This window comes from Doryrhamphus excisus, chromosome 8 (assembly GCF_030265055.1).
Source record: "Doryrhamphus excisus isolate RoL2022-K1 chromosome 8, RoL_Dexc_1.0, whole genome shotgun sequence".
Classification (NCBI taxonomy): Eukaryota; Metazoa; Chordata; class Actinopteri; order Syngnathiformes; family Syngnathidae; genus Doryrhamphus; species Doryrhamphus excisus.
The window spans coordinates 12,567,943-12,584,948 of NC_080473.1; the positions used below are offsets into that span (position 1 = coordinate 12,567,943).

Consider the following 17,006-nt stretch of genomic DNA (forward strand, 5'->3'; position numbering starts at 1 on the left):
TGAGGCGGGCGCCAGTGAGTGCCAGTCCTTCAATATTTATTATCTTATTAGTTCATAAAAATCACTAATATAAGTACTGTTGGACTTTCATCAGGCTTCTGGTAAGAGAGAGATTTTGCTGACATCCTGTGCGGAAAAATAACTTAAAAAAAAAATCCCCGGAACTTGTAGACATGGAGGTTTTCTATTTTGACCTTATGTGTTGTTTCCTTGCCAGTTTTTGCATTTAACTTTTATTTGTGGATGCATCAACTTTTCTTTGACTTCCTATCCTCCTGTGTTACTTTTGTCAATGTTTCGATCCACTTGCACCCACCACCACATGCACTCCTCTTTATCAGACTAGGTTTCCAGTTAATAATAATGCAATATTGTGCAAGAACCCATTAATGTTCTGAACTGGGATTAATTAATCATTTGTACTTTTTGTTGATACTTCAAACCCCCTTTTTTTGTGAAGTACTTTTGTGGCCAACCATCACCCAGACTATTCACCTCCAGCAGCCCCCAGGTGAATTGAGTTTGAGACACCCTGTTGTGTAGTTTAATGATAATTAATGTATCGTCAAATTCTTCCACAACCCTCCACAAAGTTTGGTGGAAACTGATAGAAATGCTTCTAATTGTGTCATGTTTACTGTTTAACTGTGTCACCAACTAGTGGCTTATACACAATACTGTATATTTGTGAAATTAATTAATTAATATCAAATAACCATAAAAAAACCATACCTTGCGTGGTCCATTGCTCTTCAGTTCAAACACGTCCATGGTATAGTTAACTCTCCGTCCAAAGTGATCAAACTGTATATTGCCAGTCAGTCCCTGAATGCGCACCTGGAATCAGAAAAAAACATAACAAAATATATCTATATTTTACATAGCACAATACAAAGTCATATATATGCCATAAGAGTAAGAGACTGCTGTGGTGTAGTGGTTAGTGTTCTAGACTTTGGAGCGGATGCTTCTGGTCTCAATCCCCACTAGTATTGTTTTAAATACACAAATTGTACTTTTATGTTGATTAAATCCGTATACCATCACAAAACTACTAATTCAATAATAACATGATAGAGGCTCACTCCTTTTGTAACATTAATATTAGAACCGGTCACCACTAGTCTGCCTCAGCCATAGCATGTCTGTCCCTAAAATAGCATGTTAGCTATCATAGCTCAATGGCCGAGTCTAGGAACACATAAACACAACATTCTCTCACCATCCGCTGGGTGGATCTCAAAAGGCATACATTGTCATTTTATAGTCCAGGGAGCGAACATTGGCCAGGGTGATTGATTGAAATGTCGGCTTCCACGGGTTAGCGGTCACACTAGACTGTTAGCCTCTGCTTCCTCTTACACCGCCTGCGGCGTTTCTCTGCAGTTTCAGTGCAGTAGTGGGCAGATGGAGGATGCCTAGCTTCTTCTATACTGTAGTTCCCTGGTGTCCTCGTGTTTTAAAGTCCATAAAGAGTTGCTGCCGACGTCTAGCAGCAACTTCCGACAATACGTACATGTGTTTTGGTAAAATCAAACACAGTACTTACAAAAACAAATGTCAACAAATCGGTGGAGAGACAGCCTGCGGGAAACTCAAATGAGTATGCCCATTTGTCCACGTATAATTATGTGTACTTCAGTGCCCAAAAAAAGACGGCATGCCTATTAGCTTCTCTCAACTCCCACTTGAAGTCATTCTTCAACAGCGCTGTTAACTCTCTATGATGTCATCACCAGTTGACTGTAGTTCTTTGCCAACTAACTCAGTTACAGCAATAATTTTTTTATATAAAATGAGGGTGTCTGGAAAGAATTCACTGGATATACATACATTGTTTTCCATGAGCCCCGCCCCGCTTTTACTCATGTTTTAACTGTGTATAGACGAATGAATGTTGTATTTTAACGTATCTTTTACTCTGTTTACTTGCTTTGAATAAAAGCAAGTAAACAGAGTAAAAGATATAGTCCATTTTTCTGTAAAGTGTCTTTGAATATTTTGAAAAGTACTATACAAATAAAATGTATTATTATTATTATTATTATTATTATTATGAGGCAAATTATTTCAGTTATATAATTTTGTTTCACACATAAAAATGAATAACAAAAACTGAATTAATATACCACTGTAATTAATATACAAAAGACGCACACAAAGTGGATACAAAGTCTTGGAAAGAAAGAACAAAACACGAAAGTAACAAAAGGTCGTTGGGAAAGTGCAAAGAAGATACAACAAATAAAGAAACAAGGTAATGTCAGACTAAAGTAAACGAAGGTGCCAGAAAACTAAGTGCACACTGTAACATATGGCCAAAGTAGTAGTCCGTGGTCGTGTTTGGGTTATATCATTACATTAAAACACATTAAAATGACACAGACATCGATTTTGGTAACATCAGTTTTTGTATGTTTCGGGTTTCATCTGGTTTTTAGAACCAATTCATGACAAAAAGCAAGTTTTTTTTTACCTGAATAAATAAAACATATTAAAAGTTATCCCAGCAGCCTAAAAAATAATCACCTGTTTAAGTGCTCGCTCCATATCTATTCCTTGGTTCCAGGGTGCAGCGGGATTGGCCAAGCAGTCTCCAGCGTTTCCGCGTCGGCTGATATCGATTTTCTGACGGCGGAGAGTGCGGAAGGCCTCGGCCATCACTAACACACCATCATATGTTAGAGATGAGGTATACTGGAAATGGGTGAAAAAAAAAGAGGCCAAATAATTAATTAGAGTTCATTGTGGACACTGACTCTACATTACACCCTGCATGTCTGTTAGAATAAATAGTAATAGTAATAGCACTGTAGATAGCAAATGTTACTAAAACATAAATATACACAATATAAACATTACCATTAATTCAAGTTAATGTTATATCACTACTGCTATGAGCAGTACAAACCGGTTCAGTCAATATGCCATTGAATTCTCTTTAAAGGGAGATGGACATTTTGGGAACGTGTCGGTGGTCCTGACAGGTCATTTGACAATTTCATTAAAAGTAACACATGCCTCAGCAGGGAACATCATTGCACTCATGAAGCTGCAGCACCCCCCAGCCAGCTCGCATGCAGAAACACAGGCGGGGGCACTCAAACACACAGCAGGCAGCCTTCACTTTGCAGCAGAAACAACTGGAGGCACAACGATGGGAGGTAATAGGGAAGTGAGCTGAGGAAGTCGGCGGATGCTCTCCGCGGCTTTCAGGTAGACTTCTCTCTAGCTGACATGCTTTAATGACGAACACTGTAAGGGGGAGTGCAACTAAGTCTTATTTTTTATTCCACCTGCGTGTGACAGAAGATGCTTTTCCGTGTGTGACTTATATGTGACAAGCAAAATAAACAACAATTTATGTGGCATGTATCGAAAACCGAAATACATAAGTTTATGTTGTGTATGTCTAGTGCTCCCTGACACTACCAGTCCAGTATTGATAATTTTTTTACCGTCCAAAGTGTGGCCCACGGACCATTTGTTGCCCACCATTTTTGATAAATAGTATTATCATTTCAGCCTTTTCTATTCACATTCTGCATATTTGTTCTAATACCAAATAATAGAACAAAGATTTGTCTTGAAATTTATATACAGTCGTCCCTTGTCGCTTTCAGTGACTTGTGTGTGTGTGCCTTTAAGAGGCGGAGCCTGGGAAGTGACATGGGTGATGTCAGCTGGCTAAGCTTGACTGTTTAGCTGAGTTTTAGCAGTCGCCGACAGCACCTCTTGTGTGAATTTTCACGGCGTATGTGATATTTACTTATTAGTAAAGTAATTAGTATTAGTAAATGTATTTTTATCCTCAAACGGTGTCACTAAATTAATATTCTACACTGGTCACTAGGTGTCAGTAATGTTACATTGATGAATTCCAATGCTAACGTGTGACTACATGGTAGTTTATGTCTAAGATGGCGGATTTGCTGTGATTATGTCTACTGTATTGGTAATATGAGAGTAAATGTGACTATAGAAATGTAATTTTATGTCTAGAGGGCTCTAATAATGTTAAAAACTGTATTTAGAAGGTCGTAAACAGGATAAGGAATCCTACTTCGCGGAAATTAGTTTATCGTAGTAGGTCTGGCCTGGAACCAATTAATCACGATTTACAAAGGATTACTGTATAACATGTTTTATTCTTTTTACAAATTAAAAAAACAGACATCCGTTATCCCCATACTCCACGCTCATGTTAAATGTATGGAGGAAGTCCACATAAAGTTTTTTGACGCAAACAATAGTACACTTTCGATCATATTGTCCAGTTACCTTATTTATTACTTGTGCACCTGAAAATGATCACGTTAACCTCGACTGTCAAATATGGCGATAAATGGTTGTTCTACTTGATTTGAACTGTGGAAAGCAAAACATTCATTTTGCTTTAATATTCATACCAATGGAGAACAACCTTATAAATCATGCACAAAACCAAGGAAGTATATGCCACTTTTCCCATGGAACCTAATCTCTATAAAACATATATGTGGTGCACTCATGTAGTACATATAGTGGCTGCACGCATGCTTCACACCAGTCCCACAAATACTTTTATTAAATCATAGCAAGGTAATACTTGAAAAATACTGACTTAATGGCAAGCAAATACTGCAGCTGGCTGTTGCAGCAGCCACATTAATATATTAAAAATAAAGCCAAATAAATATGATCTTCTGTAAGAAACAATTTGTACAAATCTATTATGATATCTTGCAATAAGTGATGCTAATTCTATTCTGAAAAGAGTCTACCATTTGGAACGTAATTTAATTAGACATTGGCAACATATAGAGCGTGTTCTTTAATCTATCCTCTCAAATAAGATCATAAAAATGTAAAATAAAAAATAATAACATTACATTATCTGCCTTATACAATAACCATGACCTAAATCTAATTATGTTTTGATCATGCAAAGAGGATTTCAGAGGGAAATTACGTGAGAATAAAACCCCTAAAAACCAAAAGCCTTAACTTGCACAAGCATATGCGATCCAAATGATTCAAGTTGACGCCCATATATTTCTTTGTCAGGTCATTGATCATTTTCATTACATTGCAGGAGAATTTCCAGGCGCATCAGAACTCATTTCAGGGCAACCAGCAGAGAATTAGAAGAAAAAGACATTTTGATTGATGCCTTAAAGCAGTTAGCCCAAAAGCCACTCTCTATGTAAAAAGGACAATTTCCATTACAGTAGACTCCTGTGGGGTTACGTTCAGAGACCACCCACGAATAGTAAAATACCAGCGTAATTGAGACGTTCATGAAAGTGTCTACCTTTGACAGTCCGAGTTTCCCCTCCCCTCCAAGATGAGGTTGACTCTTTCTTTAATTTTGGATCAACATTGGCAATGACTAGATTAGATTCAGCCACGTGAATCTTCCCCACTTCTTTAAATGCAATTTCTCATACAATCAAACAATCCAAGCTTAAAGGAAAACTGCACTTTTTTTGGAATTTTGTCCATCATGCACAATCCTTATTTGCAACATGAACACATAGGTCTTTAGTTTTAGTTTACCACATACTTTTTTCTTTCTCTTTCGGCTTTTCCCTTCAGTTGTCCCCACAGCAAATCAATCTCCTCCATTCAAGGCCTCTAAACATGCCTCTGATGTACTCCTTCCTGATCCTATCCATCCTGGTCACTCCCAATGAGAACCTCACATTCCCATTTCTGCTACCTCCAGTTCTGCTTCCTGTCTTTTCCTTTGTCTCTAGACCAAACAACATTTGGTTTAGAGATACGACATATGGTGGTATCTCTAAATTATTATCAACTTGGTTTTCCGAAAAAAAGTGGGTCCAGGCAGGGTAGGACTGGCCTTAGGGTAAGTCGACTATAGACTCAGGGGAATGTTTTAAGGTTGAAATGGTATTGTATCGTTAGCCAAAATGACTTGTAGTCTGCACACGCGGTCTTTCTTCTTCTATAGTTTTGGTGTCAGGTGATTCTGTCTGAGTGTCTGTTTATGTATTACATCATTTTCCAGTCTGGATGTAGCTATTACTATGCATTTTTTTACACCTCTGCAAAAAAGCTAGCCCACACTACCAGGAGCAACAGAGCTATGTGGGAGACCTAAAATATGATCTTAACACCCTTATAAATACCACTAATGTTATGCAGTAATTATAATTAATTGTGTTATTATTTCCTTGCAGTTTTCTCTGAATGGGAACAGAACAACGTATCTAAACTGACCAATCATATAGCACATTATCACATTCCATTTCTCACAACTGACTGCAATAGCTAATAATGTTGTCACTTCGCGGCACCTCTCTCCTCTGGCATTCGTGCTCAAGTGGCTCATTTAAATCAACTTTAAGTGGCTCACAGAGGATTTGAAGGACACGTTACCCAATTGTTCTGTTAATTGTGTCTGTCTTAATTGCGTTGATAATGAAGCTTACTTCACCAGCCAGCAAAATTCACTATTAGCTTGCAAGGCCCAACTTTTTTTAACCATTTTTTACCTGTCCGCTGCCTCCTGCTTCAGCTTGACCGCATCCCTTACTACTGGTGTCCACCAACGGGTTATGGGATTATGGCCATGACAGGAATCGGCCATCTATTGGCCACAGCTCTGATCAGCTGCTTCGACAATGGAGACACGGAACACAACCCAATTAGGACTCAATGTCTGACGCCTCCCTCAGAACATTGGTCGAAGCTCTCCCGGAGGTGGGAATTGAAACCTCTTCTGCCAGACTGGCATCCTTCCCCACCATCGGAGCCAACTCCCCATTAGGTAGTGATGGGTTGACAGCTCTGGCCCTCTTTTCACCAGAGTGTCCAAAACATATGGTTGCAAGTCTGATGACATGACTGCATGGCTGGTAACCCAAACAACTTGGTCTGACTTGGGGTCTGTGGAGCAACTCTTTGTCTGGTCCCTCACCAAGGACCTGTTTGTCAAAGGTGACCCCAAAAGACCCCCATAACTTTGCTCCGAGGATCATAAGGTTGATAACGATAAGGTTGTAGCTCAAGGAAGAGCATAAATACTCCTAAATATATTAAATATATACAGTAAACCTCAGATATATCGGACTCGGATATATCGGAAATTCGCTCACAACGGACAGATAAAAAAGAACCAATTTTTCTGTAATGCATTTCCAATAAAAATTCATTGCATATATCGGATTTTTTATAACGGATTTCGCCTATTTCGGACAAAATCTCCAGTCCCGTTCCAATGCATTTCCATTAAATTTCCCTCGCATATATCGGATGGCCGCATCGTGGCGCTCCAATTCGCCGAATCGTGACAGGCCGCTATACGACGTCATTTGCAGCGTTTGCAGCGTTGCCTGCGCGTCCAGGTACATTGGAAACATAGTCAAGGAAGTGCCTTTTTATAACGGATAAAATCCGATTTACGCATATACCGGATATAAATCCGATATATGCGTAAAACGGACATTTTCCGGTATAAGCATTTTATGGATTTCGCTTATATCAGACAAAACCAGTGGGAACAATTGAATCCGATATATCCGAGGTTTACTGTATATATAAAGCATATAAGCATATATATTCACTATGTTTATAATAGGAGTTAGCTCTTTGGGGATTGAGCGTTTTAAAAATAGCTCACAGGCTAAAAAAGTGTGAGCACCCCTGGTCTAGACAGAATGTGTTTATTTTGTGTATCTCTACAAATGTTGACTGTGTCTATTAGTCACAAACGTGTGTAATGATTGCGCCATTAAGATACTAAATGTTGTGTAAATTGTCGAGGAAAATGAATGCAGCTAATCAGGATTCATCTGCTGAATCTAAAAATGCTGATTAGCCAATTAACACCGGTCCTCGGGTGAACAATGACCCGCCAATAATAAAGGATATCATCATCAATATGTACTGAATGTCAAATGTGCAGTGTCATCTCATTAGAGTTTGTTTTGTGTGTGTGTGTGTGTTTGTGTGTTTATTTGGAGACTGTCTGGATGCAGTCAGGATGCAGTGGAACAAATAGCTCCATTATGGCGGATTTTTACATCATACATAATATGGATAAGTAGACACATTTCCGGTTAATGTATGCAAATAAAAACCAGAGCTGGCTGCTGTTTGATTTGATCAATGAATGTGTGCAACAACAAAAAAAAAATACAACAAAGACTTAAACAAAAGAAAGCAGTGCTTTTTGTAGAGTAAATACATGAGGGATTGCGCAATATGACTGCTGTTACATATCAGAGTCCCAACTTTCATTCATTTTCTACCGCTTTTTCTTCACGAGGGTCGCGGACGGTGCTGGAGCCTATCCCAGCTGTCTTCGGGCGAGAGGCGGGGTACACCCTGGACTGGTCGCCAGTTATCTTTTACTCTGTTTACTTGCTTTTATTACTAGCTTCAACTCCATTCTACTTTAAAGTGTCTTTGAGTATTTTTAAAAGCGCTATACAAATAAATTGTATTATTATTATTATTATTATTATTATTATTATTATTATAATTATTATTATTATAAGAACTTTCAGACAAACAGACAATCTTTGAAGAGTCTTTGTGAGTTTCAAAACAGCATGACATAACATCCAATGTGAGTGTTGACTGAAAGCATGGATTGGCTCAAATCCTTAATTAATCAATTAATCAATTAATCAATCTTACAATCTTACACCTTTGGAACCGGGGAAGAGATGGTGAGACAGCAGTGATCTCTAATATAACCAGTTCTCATAGACATTCATTCATTCATTCATTTTCTACCGCTTTTCCTCACAGGGCACATATAGACAAACAACCATTCACACTCACATTCATACCTATGGACAATTTGGAGTCACCAATTAACCTAGCATGTTTTTGGAATGTGGGAGGAAACCGGAGTACCCGGAGAAAACCCACGCATGCACGGGGAGAACATGCAAACTCCACACAGAGATGGCCGAGGGTGGAATTGAACCCTGGTCTCCTAGCTGTGAGGTCTGTGCGCTAACCACTCGACCGCCGTGCCGCTTCTCATAGACAATGAATACAAATTGTTCTAACTGCCAATCCATATTTTCTGATGCAGGTGTCCAATCATTTTTTTTTAATGCTATAGAATAAAGGTCTTACCTTCGGTGGGCTTTCCGATCCAGGGTATTCCCTCTGATCCAGTTTGTTCCAACGCTGCATCAGTTTAATGACTATAGGCTTGCTGAAGTCAACCAACTGGAAACCAGTCACATTGGCTCCACCGTGCATGAACCTTTCCAGAGAAATGTCCTTAAATCCCTTTAAAAGAACAATAAAAAAAAAAGGTATTCATGCAATCTTTTACGAACTAATCATACTCACAGAGTTTAGCAGATTACTGATGCTACTTATCTCTAATTAATACGCCGCACCTTCATGCAGAGTGTTAATTCTGTACGGCGCTGCACTGGTCATGCAGAGTGATTCAGTGGGAAAGGAGCCAGAGTACAAGGTAAAAAACACGCGAGTCTGATCCTGAACTGATGAAAAGTAATTGCTAAAAGCTCCGAGAGCTCTTTTGCTACTTGACCTCATCTTCTAGGCCTTTTCCTCATCATCCCAGTGGGAACGTCTGAGAGATTAAAGATGAAACATTGCTGAATTGACTCTTCTTAGCCCAATGCTGAACTGACGTGAATCGCATAATAAAATATGGAATAGCACTCATGGAATAATCAGATAATATAGTGTGATAAGAAGATAAGAAGGTAGCAATGCTATGTCAGTAGAGTTCTTATATTATTTCGCTCCGGAGTATAAGTTGCACAAGGCCAAAATGCATAATTAGGTAGAAAAAAACACACATAAGTCGCACTGGAGTATAAGTCGCATTTTTTGCGGGTCTTTTATTTTACAAACTACTTGACCAAAACAGACATTACGTCCTCTTGGAAGGCAAATTCTAACAATAACAGAATAGAGAACAGGCTGAATAGGTGTAAGATATGCTAACACAATGGTTATTCAGCTACACAAAAATAAACATGAACAGAAAAGGTGTCCAGTGTTTATGTAACATAAACAGTTTTTTCATTTATAAGTCACTCTGGAGTATAAGTCGCAGGAACAGCCAACCTATGAAAAAAAGTGTGACTTATAACGGAAAATACGGTGTATATACATATATATATATATATATATATATATATATATATATATATATATATATATATATATATATATATATATACATATATATATATATATATATATATATATATATTATAATTTTATTATTATTATTATATATATATTTTTTTATAATAGGCCTTACCAAGTTTGCTACGATGTAATGGTAGCCTTTTACATGTTTTCCCACACTGACTGCCTGAAAGGAAAATCAGACAAAACATGTTAAAATACAACAAAGTACAACATTTTAGGACAATAAAATTCAATTCATATCAGATTTCATCCACATTTGAAAGGGGAAGCCTAATTGGGATCTGAGGACAATCGGTTCTGTGCTGGTTATTTTCTCTTTATGCTTGACCCATGTTGAAAATGTGTCAAATGGGATTAATGTGTCACCTAAACCATTTTGTTGTAAATCCAGCGTAAACGTTTTTCCTTTGAGTGCTGACAGTGCCTGCAAGGCCAGTAATTGACAGTTGAATTTCCCACTTAAACACAACAAATTACATACATACTTTGAACAGCAATTCATGCTAAAATAATGCATAAGGCTAAAAATAACCAATTACCTAAAAATGTCATCCAATGAATATGATCTCAGGGAAGAAGTACATTTGAAACACTTATATGCTAGGACTACGTTAAAAAGCCATAGCATTTCAGTATGTGGAATCAAACTATGGAATGGATTGAGTAAGGAACTCAAACAATGCACAACGATGAGCCAATTCAAGAAACAATACAAGCAGTTGATGTTTGCTAAATACAAGAATGAAGAGTCTTGAACCAGTCATGATGTGCTATATATATCACTATATTGACACTTACTATGGCACCCATTATGTCATTGGATGGTCATATCACCTTGTATTTCAATATGTGGAAAAGAAAAACTACAAAAAAAACTTAAACTATATTAGGAAAGCAGGAAGTGAACAAATGTAACAGTTACTGATTGTAAAAGTACCAGATGGAGGGGTAGGATTTAATAAGCTTTGCTTCTTCCTACTCCTTTTTGGACATGTGGAACTGTGAACTGATTATGTGATGCACTCAATTGTAATCTGATGCATGTTCAAATGATGATGAACAATAATACAGCAGTGAAATTGCCAACGAAATGTCATTGCCTGACTCCCGTATAATAATAAATAATAAATAATAATGTGGAGAATAAATAGATGACATCAAATATGGACAATGTACAACATAAACAGTAATTTGTACAAATAATTTAAATAATTTAGAATAAATAATAATAATGAAATTAAATTAAATGAAAAATGAAATAAAACAATTACCATTACCATAAATAAACATAAATAATTGTCTCAGTGGTGTGGCTCAGGGGTAAACTGTGACAGTGCACTGTAATTTCTGTCAATTTCCTAAAATCCTCAAAAACTATACAACTTATTGATGTGTCATGAATAATAAGGCTTTTTTTTTACCCACATATTGCAACATCTAGACCTGTGTTTCCTAATTATCTTATATATACGTATCTGTCATGCTCCCACAAAAATATTTTTGACTGATTTGTCTGTACTTTACAAACTGACCAGCCAAATGGGACACAATGGAGTCCTCCCTACCTCTCACGCCCCCTGTGACAGTTTACTGTGAAACAGGATGGTGGGCCTGCCCCTCTATTTGAGAGATGCTGGTCTACACACACACACACACACACACAGACACACACACACACACACACACACACACAGTGCAGCTGGTAGGGCCAGACAAATGGAGCAGTGTATGTCTCTGAGCAGGGGTGCTAGGCAACATAGGCATTATAGGCCCCATTGTGACACCAGTTTGTGTCAGTTGTAAACACTAATATGTGTTTGTGTGTATCTCCGTCTGTCTGTTCGCTCACCACAGAGGCCAATTAAGTAGCAGTTTTCCTGCCTGGCATTTGGGGTACTGGTGTGTGCATTTAGTAGGTACATGCATTTCAAAGCCGGCGTTGTTGTATTTGCTTAACGCATGTAGCATATGTTCAGAATGGATGCTACGTTAAATATTGTTAATATTATTGGCTGTTCTTTTGTGTCTATCAAAGTGTCCCCAATGAGTGGATGGTCAGTGTTTTTCACGATCACGAGGAACTGTTATATAATTTTATAATTTATTTATAAATAAAGCAAGCGGTTTAGGTGGGCTTTATTCTTTTTAAAAATGAACCTATGATGTTCAGTTGCTGTTGTGGCTCGTTTTTTTTTTCAATTCATTTAACAGAAAAAATATGCTAATCAGTTTTATTCATTTTGCCATAAATTGTCTGGAAAGCGGACAGCAGTAATTGGTCAGACTGCTCATGTTCTGGTGTTAAATTGCAATTGTCTGCTGTTTTGATTGTGGTTTATGGTACCAAGTTGGAAAGCAATTTACTCCCTTTTAGAACTAATTATAAAATTTAAATATGAATTATTAATTTTTAATTCATCTGGTATTCATCATATTATGTTTCAGTCAATGAAAATATTATAATAATATATATATTATTTTATATATAATAATTATTATTTATTATTATATTATAAATATTATTATATTTATATTTATTATATTATATTGATTTTATTGTATATATTATATTATTATTATATATATTATTCTAATATAATATAATATAATATTTTTGTCATGTTCAGCAATCAAAATTCCTATTCTATACATTATTGTATACATTTTAAATAACATTCGGCAAAAGATAGCAGGACAGTTATACAATTGTCATAACATGGATTTGCAAAGTTGTCCTCGGACAGGGACAGTGTACTTTAATATTTGAAGTCCTAAATTAGCATAATCTTCAACAGATTGAATATTATAATAAAAAGTAAACAGAAAAATATATTCAAAAGCATTATTTGGACTCCACAGTCCATTATATGTACCTTGGTCACAGTTTATTCCTGGATATTCTAAGTACATTCTTAAAATTCTGACTGCATTCTGATCATATTCCAAATATGGTGTACCTTCCGACCAGACTTCAATCAAATGGCTCTATAATAATAAATATTGTAATCTGACTGCATTCTAAAAGTATTCTTAATATTCTTTTCATTTCCAACTACATTTGAGTCAAATGTGCAAGAAACATAATCTAAGTATTCGAATTTCAAATTAGAATTTTGACTGGTTCTGCTTGTGCTTCTGTTGAGCCGTGCTTAGCGTGACGGAAGCTTTACAAATACCTGTTCTAACATGCTCTGCAGCCTCTCCAGCTCCAGGTCAATGACAAACTTCCTCTCTTGACGTCGATCCAGGTCTTCTAAGAGTCGGCGGTATCCAGCCTCGTTGAAACTCTCCACGCAGATTGCACTCACCTGAGTTGAAATTGTTGTCATTACAGATGAGTAAGCAGACAAGGTTGTGCATGCACATTACAAACCAGATTACATTCACTTTGCGACAAAAGTGTACGTGAGCGTGTGGTTCTACAAACCATTTTTTTGTATACATGCGTTATGATATTGTGTGTTTATGTTGACCTGTGTCCATGGGGGGCGATTGTGTGTGTGTGTGTTTGCTTACTTGCCAGCCGTTTTGCCCTGCTCGCTCCATGATTGCCTGCAGGATTGCATAACCTAGACAAGAGAAAAAGAAGAATGAACAGATAATGTAGCCGCCATGGAGAAATTATGCTTATAAATGCATAATTTGTTATTATTTCATAACAATTACCACCATGTCTGCACGTGTGGGTATCCCGTTTTCACCAGTAATTCCCGTATTTTGCCCTTCCTTTGCAGTTTAGAAACATTTCTGTAAATTTCCAGTATTTTAACTTTCATCCTGTTGGTGACAATGGTGATTAATCTATGCTTGATGCACACAGTGTTGCCAAAGTGCGGCACCACTGCCCTCCAAGATTTCGCTTATTTTCAATCAAATTACCCTTATTGTCTAATGCAAATGTTGACAGGTATGCAGCAAAGTCCTTGCGGGTGTGTGCATTAAATTACAGAAGACTCATCAGCACAACTCCTTGACCAAAGCAATATCCTAATGGCTTGTCTTTATAGGCGGAGGCTAAAACATGTACTAGAGGAGGGGTGTCCAAAGTGCGGCCTGCAGCTATTTTTTTATTAGCTGGAGGTACATTCTGAAAATATAATTTAGCAAGAAAACTAAAAAATAAAAAAAAACATAAGCATAAAATATCAGTAGGGCTGCACGGCGGTCGAGTGGTTAGCGTGCAGACCTGACAGCTAGGAGACCAGGGTTCAATTCCACCCTCGGCCATCTCTGTATGGAGTTTGCATGTTCTCCACGTGCATGCGTGGGTTTTCTCCGGGTACTCCGGTTTCCTCCCACATTCCAAAAACATGCTAGGTTAATTGGAGACTGAATGTGAGTGTGAATGGTTGTTTGTCTATATGTGCCCTGTGATTGGCTGGCGACCAGTCCTGGGTGTACCCTGCCAAAATACGGTAGGCTCCAGCACACTCCTTGTCCTCTTTCGACCATACATTTCTGGTTATAACACTTGTTGTGTAGCATTTGTGACTTTGTGCGTGTTGGCCGGTTGTGAGTGTAAAACAGATCAGAGTGGAACTGCCCATTTTCCAGTACATTACCAGCAGCAGGGCCTAATGGGAGCCTATAATGAGGGGGCCCTGCCTTGGCCAAGTGAGCACGGCCAAAAGTCTACACTTCCATCCATCACTGCACTTCTCCTCGCTTTTCTCCTCATTCTCTCCATCTCCTCCTGATCCTGATACATGCCACAGGATATCCCCAGATGCTTGTGATCCTATTTGTTTCCCCACATTCTTCCCCTCCCTATAATCCCCCTTTCTATTTCCAGCCCAACCGCCATTTCCGTCATGTCTCTTCCCTACCACCTTGTTTGTCTCCTTCCTCCCTTGTGTAACACCTGTCCTTCCTGCTTCTCTTCTCTTTCTTGCTGCTTCACCAACTTGACTGACTCTTGTGTTCTTCCTCTCTCTCCAGTTTTATGTTTTGTCACCAGGGGTACTAACCCAGACAGCCCCGACCAGAGGGAGGAACACACACGTAGGCAATAACACTATAAACATTTCTGTATTCCCTCTCTGTGGTTGGGGGTTGCTGCAGAATTCTGTGACAGAAAACTACAACTTGCATGCATGTTACTTGGACAGTTGAAGTGAGCGGAGGTGCGTACCGTAAATTGCAGTGTATAAGTCGCTATACTGCGGCTTATCCAGCGTGTTGGAAAGGAAACAGTAGCTTTATTCTTTGAAAGTGTTAAGGTGCTGTGTGATGATTTTAGTGTTCTGTGTAAGATCACGCTGTCATATTGAGTAATGACCTCCAGCAATTTCCAGTGGGTTGGAAAGCTCATCGTGAGTTTTTTCTGAGCTTATGATTGCATTGAGCTGACCGATCCTAATGGACTTAAACATGCCACAGTATATCATCTCACACAAAGTTGGAATTTTTTTTGCATTTTTTTTGCATTGCATTGCATTGAACATATCGCAGAGTGCAAAATATACAAACACTGTGTCTGCACAGCTATGTGGAGATGTGGCATATGTGCCAAGAAAGAATCCATTACGTTTTACGTGAGGTCAGCAAACTTGGCATACATGCCACTGTGGGCACACGGTGGCCAAATCAATGGTATGCAAGCTATTTATCAGCAGGAAGAATTTTCGACATTATTGAAACAACCTACACCCCAGCGTACAAATTATTTAAATTATGTTAGTTGGCTCGAACCGCCATACTGTGTCCTCGGGTTCCGACTGACTACATCTCATGGACTTCTATGTGGGACAACAATCCCATCAGACAGGTTTTATCCTCACTCTTATGCAGTTATTCACCAAAATGATAAAATAAAGAAATCCTCCTTGCTACAAGCACCGACTATCTAGACAATTTCATGGAAATCTGTTTGGTATGTCATGATCAGTCAAACACCAAACTGTTTTCTCGGTCTTGCCAACTAATCCACGTTCTATGCTCTTCTCCTGTTCCTCGCCCTTGTGCTCCCCGCTGTAAGTACTTTTGCTGTCAGCTTAGCTTAGTGTGGCTTTGGACTGTTTCCTTTTTTACTTTGTTCAGTGACCTTTTGCCACTGTCTCATTTTGTTTTTCATGACCTTGTCTCCGAGTAAGCGTGCCTTTTTAAAATACATTTTGGTAAACTACTTTTTTTGTCCTTGTCTGCATTGGGGTCTGACAATTAGACTACACAGAATTGTGACTTTAAAAGTAATCCTGCTAGTGAACTAATAGTGATGGGCAGTACTATAGTAATACTATTTTATTACTGATGCAATAGTCACTGATTGGCACAGCAACGATTTTAGTTGTAAAATCAAAAACATCACTTCCAACAAACAACAATCACTTCCTGGTTGCTATGCTATGCTATGCTATTGCTATGCTAAGCTATTGAATGTATTTCAATAAGAGAGATGCAGGCTGAGTTCTTATAAAATGCACTTCTGTCACCAAACATGTTCTCTTCTATTGTGGAGTTGCATCATCACCTTTTTGTGCCCCTTGTGCAAAAAAACGTAAAAGACGTATATTTACGTTTTTGGGAGTGAGCAGTCAGGTTGTAAAAAAAAAAACTAAAAAACATATACAATAAATACGTACACAGGGTACTATATCTTACAGGTATCTGCTCAAAACATGGCATGAACAGTTCAACACTTACGAGTTCTCTTATTCTGCAAATCTATACACCCGTCACTACAGTGACATTACTGATACTGAGTGACCAGTGTACAATACTACATATCGTGTTTTTAAATGCATCTTCTGAATGCCTGATACTTGTATTTTCATTAATTTCACAATTTTCATGCTTAATTTTGGTCAAGAATATGTAAAATTTGCTGAAATGTGCATATTATTTAA

General features: G+C 38.0%; 1 protein-coding gene and 1 long non-coding RNA gene across 10 annotated transcripts in view; one reads left to right on the forward strand and one right to left on the reverse strand.

Annotated features, from left to right (window-relative positions):
- The window catches only part of LOC131134948 (uncharacterized), a 59,712-nt gene extending 52,473 nt beyond the window's left edge, over positions 1-7,239 (forward strand). The window contains exon 3 of the long non-coding RNA XR_009131499.1: positions 6,521-7,239. This is a non-coding gene — a long non-coding RNA (uncharacterized LOC131134948). The remainder of the gene's footprint in view (positions 1-6,520) is intronic.
- Positions 1-17,006, reverse strand: part of gria4a (glutamate receptor, ionotropic, AMPA 4a) — a 120,291-nt gene that overhangs the window by 51,386 nt on the left and 51,899 nt on the right. For all 9 annotated transcript variants that reach the window (XR_009131498.1, XR_009131497.1, XM_058080676.1 and 6 more), the window contains exons 4-9: positions 13,678-13,730; positions 13,338-13,469; positions 10,271-10,324; positions 9,097-9,255; positions 2,530-2,697; positions 733-837 (exon numbers count right to left, since the gene is read on the reverse strand). Coding sequence is in view for 7 of the 9 variants with exons in the window: in XM_058080676.1 (XP_057936659.1) it covers positions 733-837; positions 2,530-2,697; positions 9,097-9,255; positions 10,271-10,324; positions 13,338-13,469; positions 13,678-13,730 (671 nt within the window). In the remaining 2 variants the exon portion in view is untranslated. The remainder of the gene's footprint in view (positions 1-732; positions 838-2,529; positions 2,698-9,096; positions 9,256-10,270; positions 10,325-13,337; positions 13,470-13,677; positions 13,731-17,006) is intronic.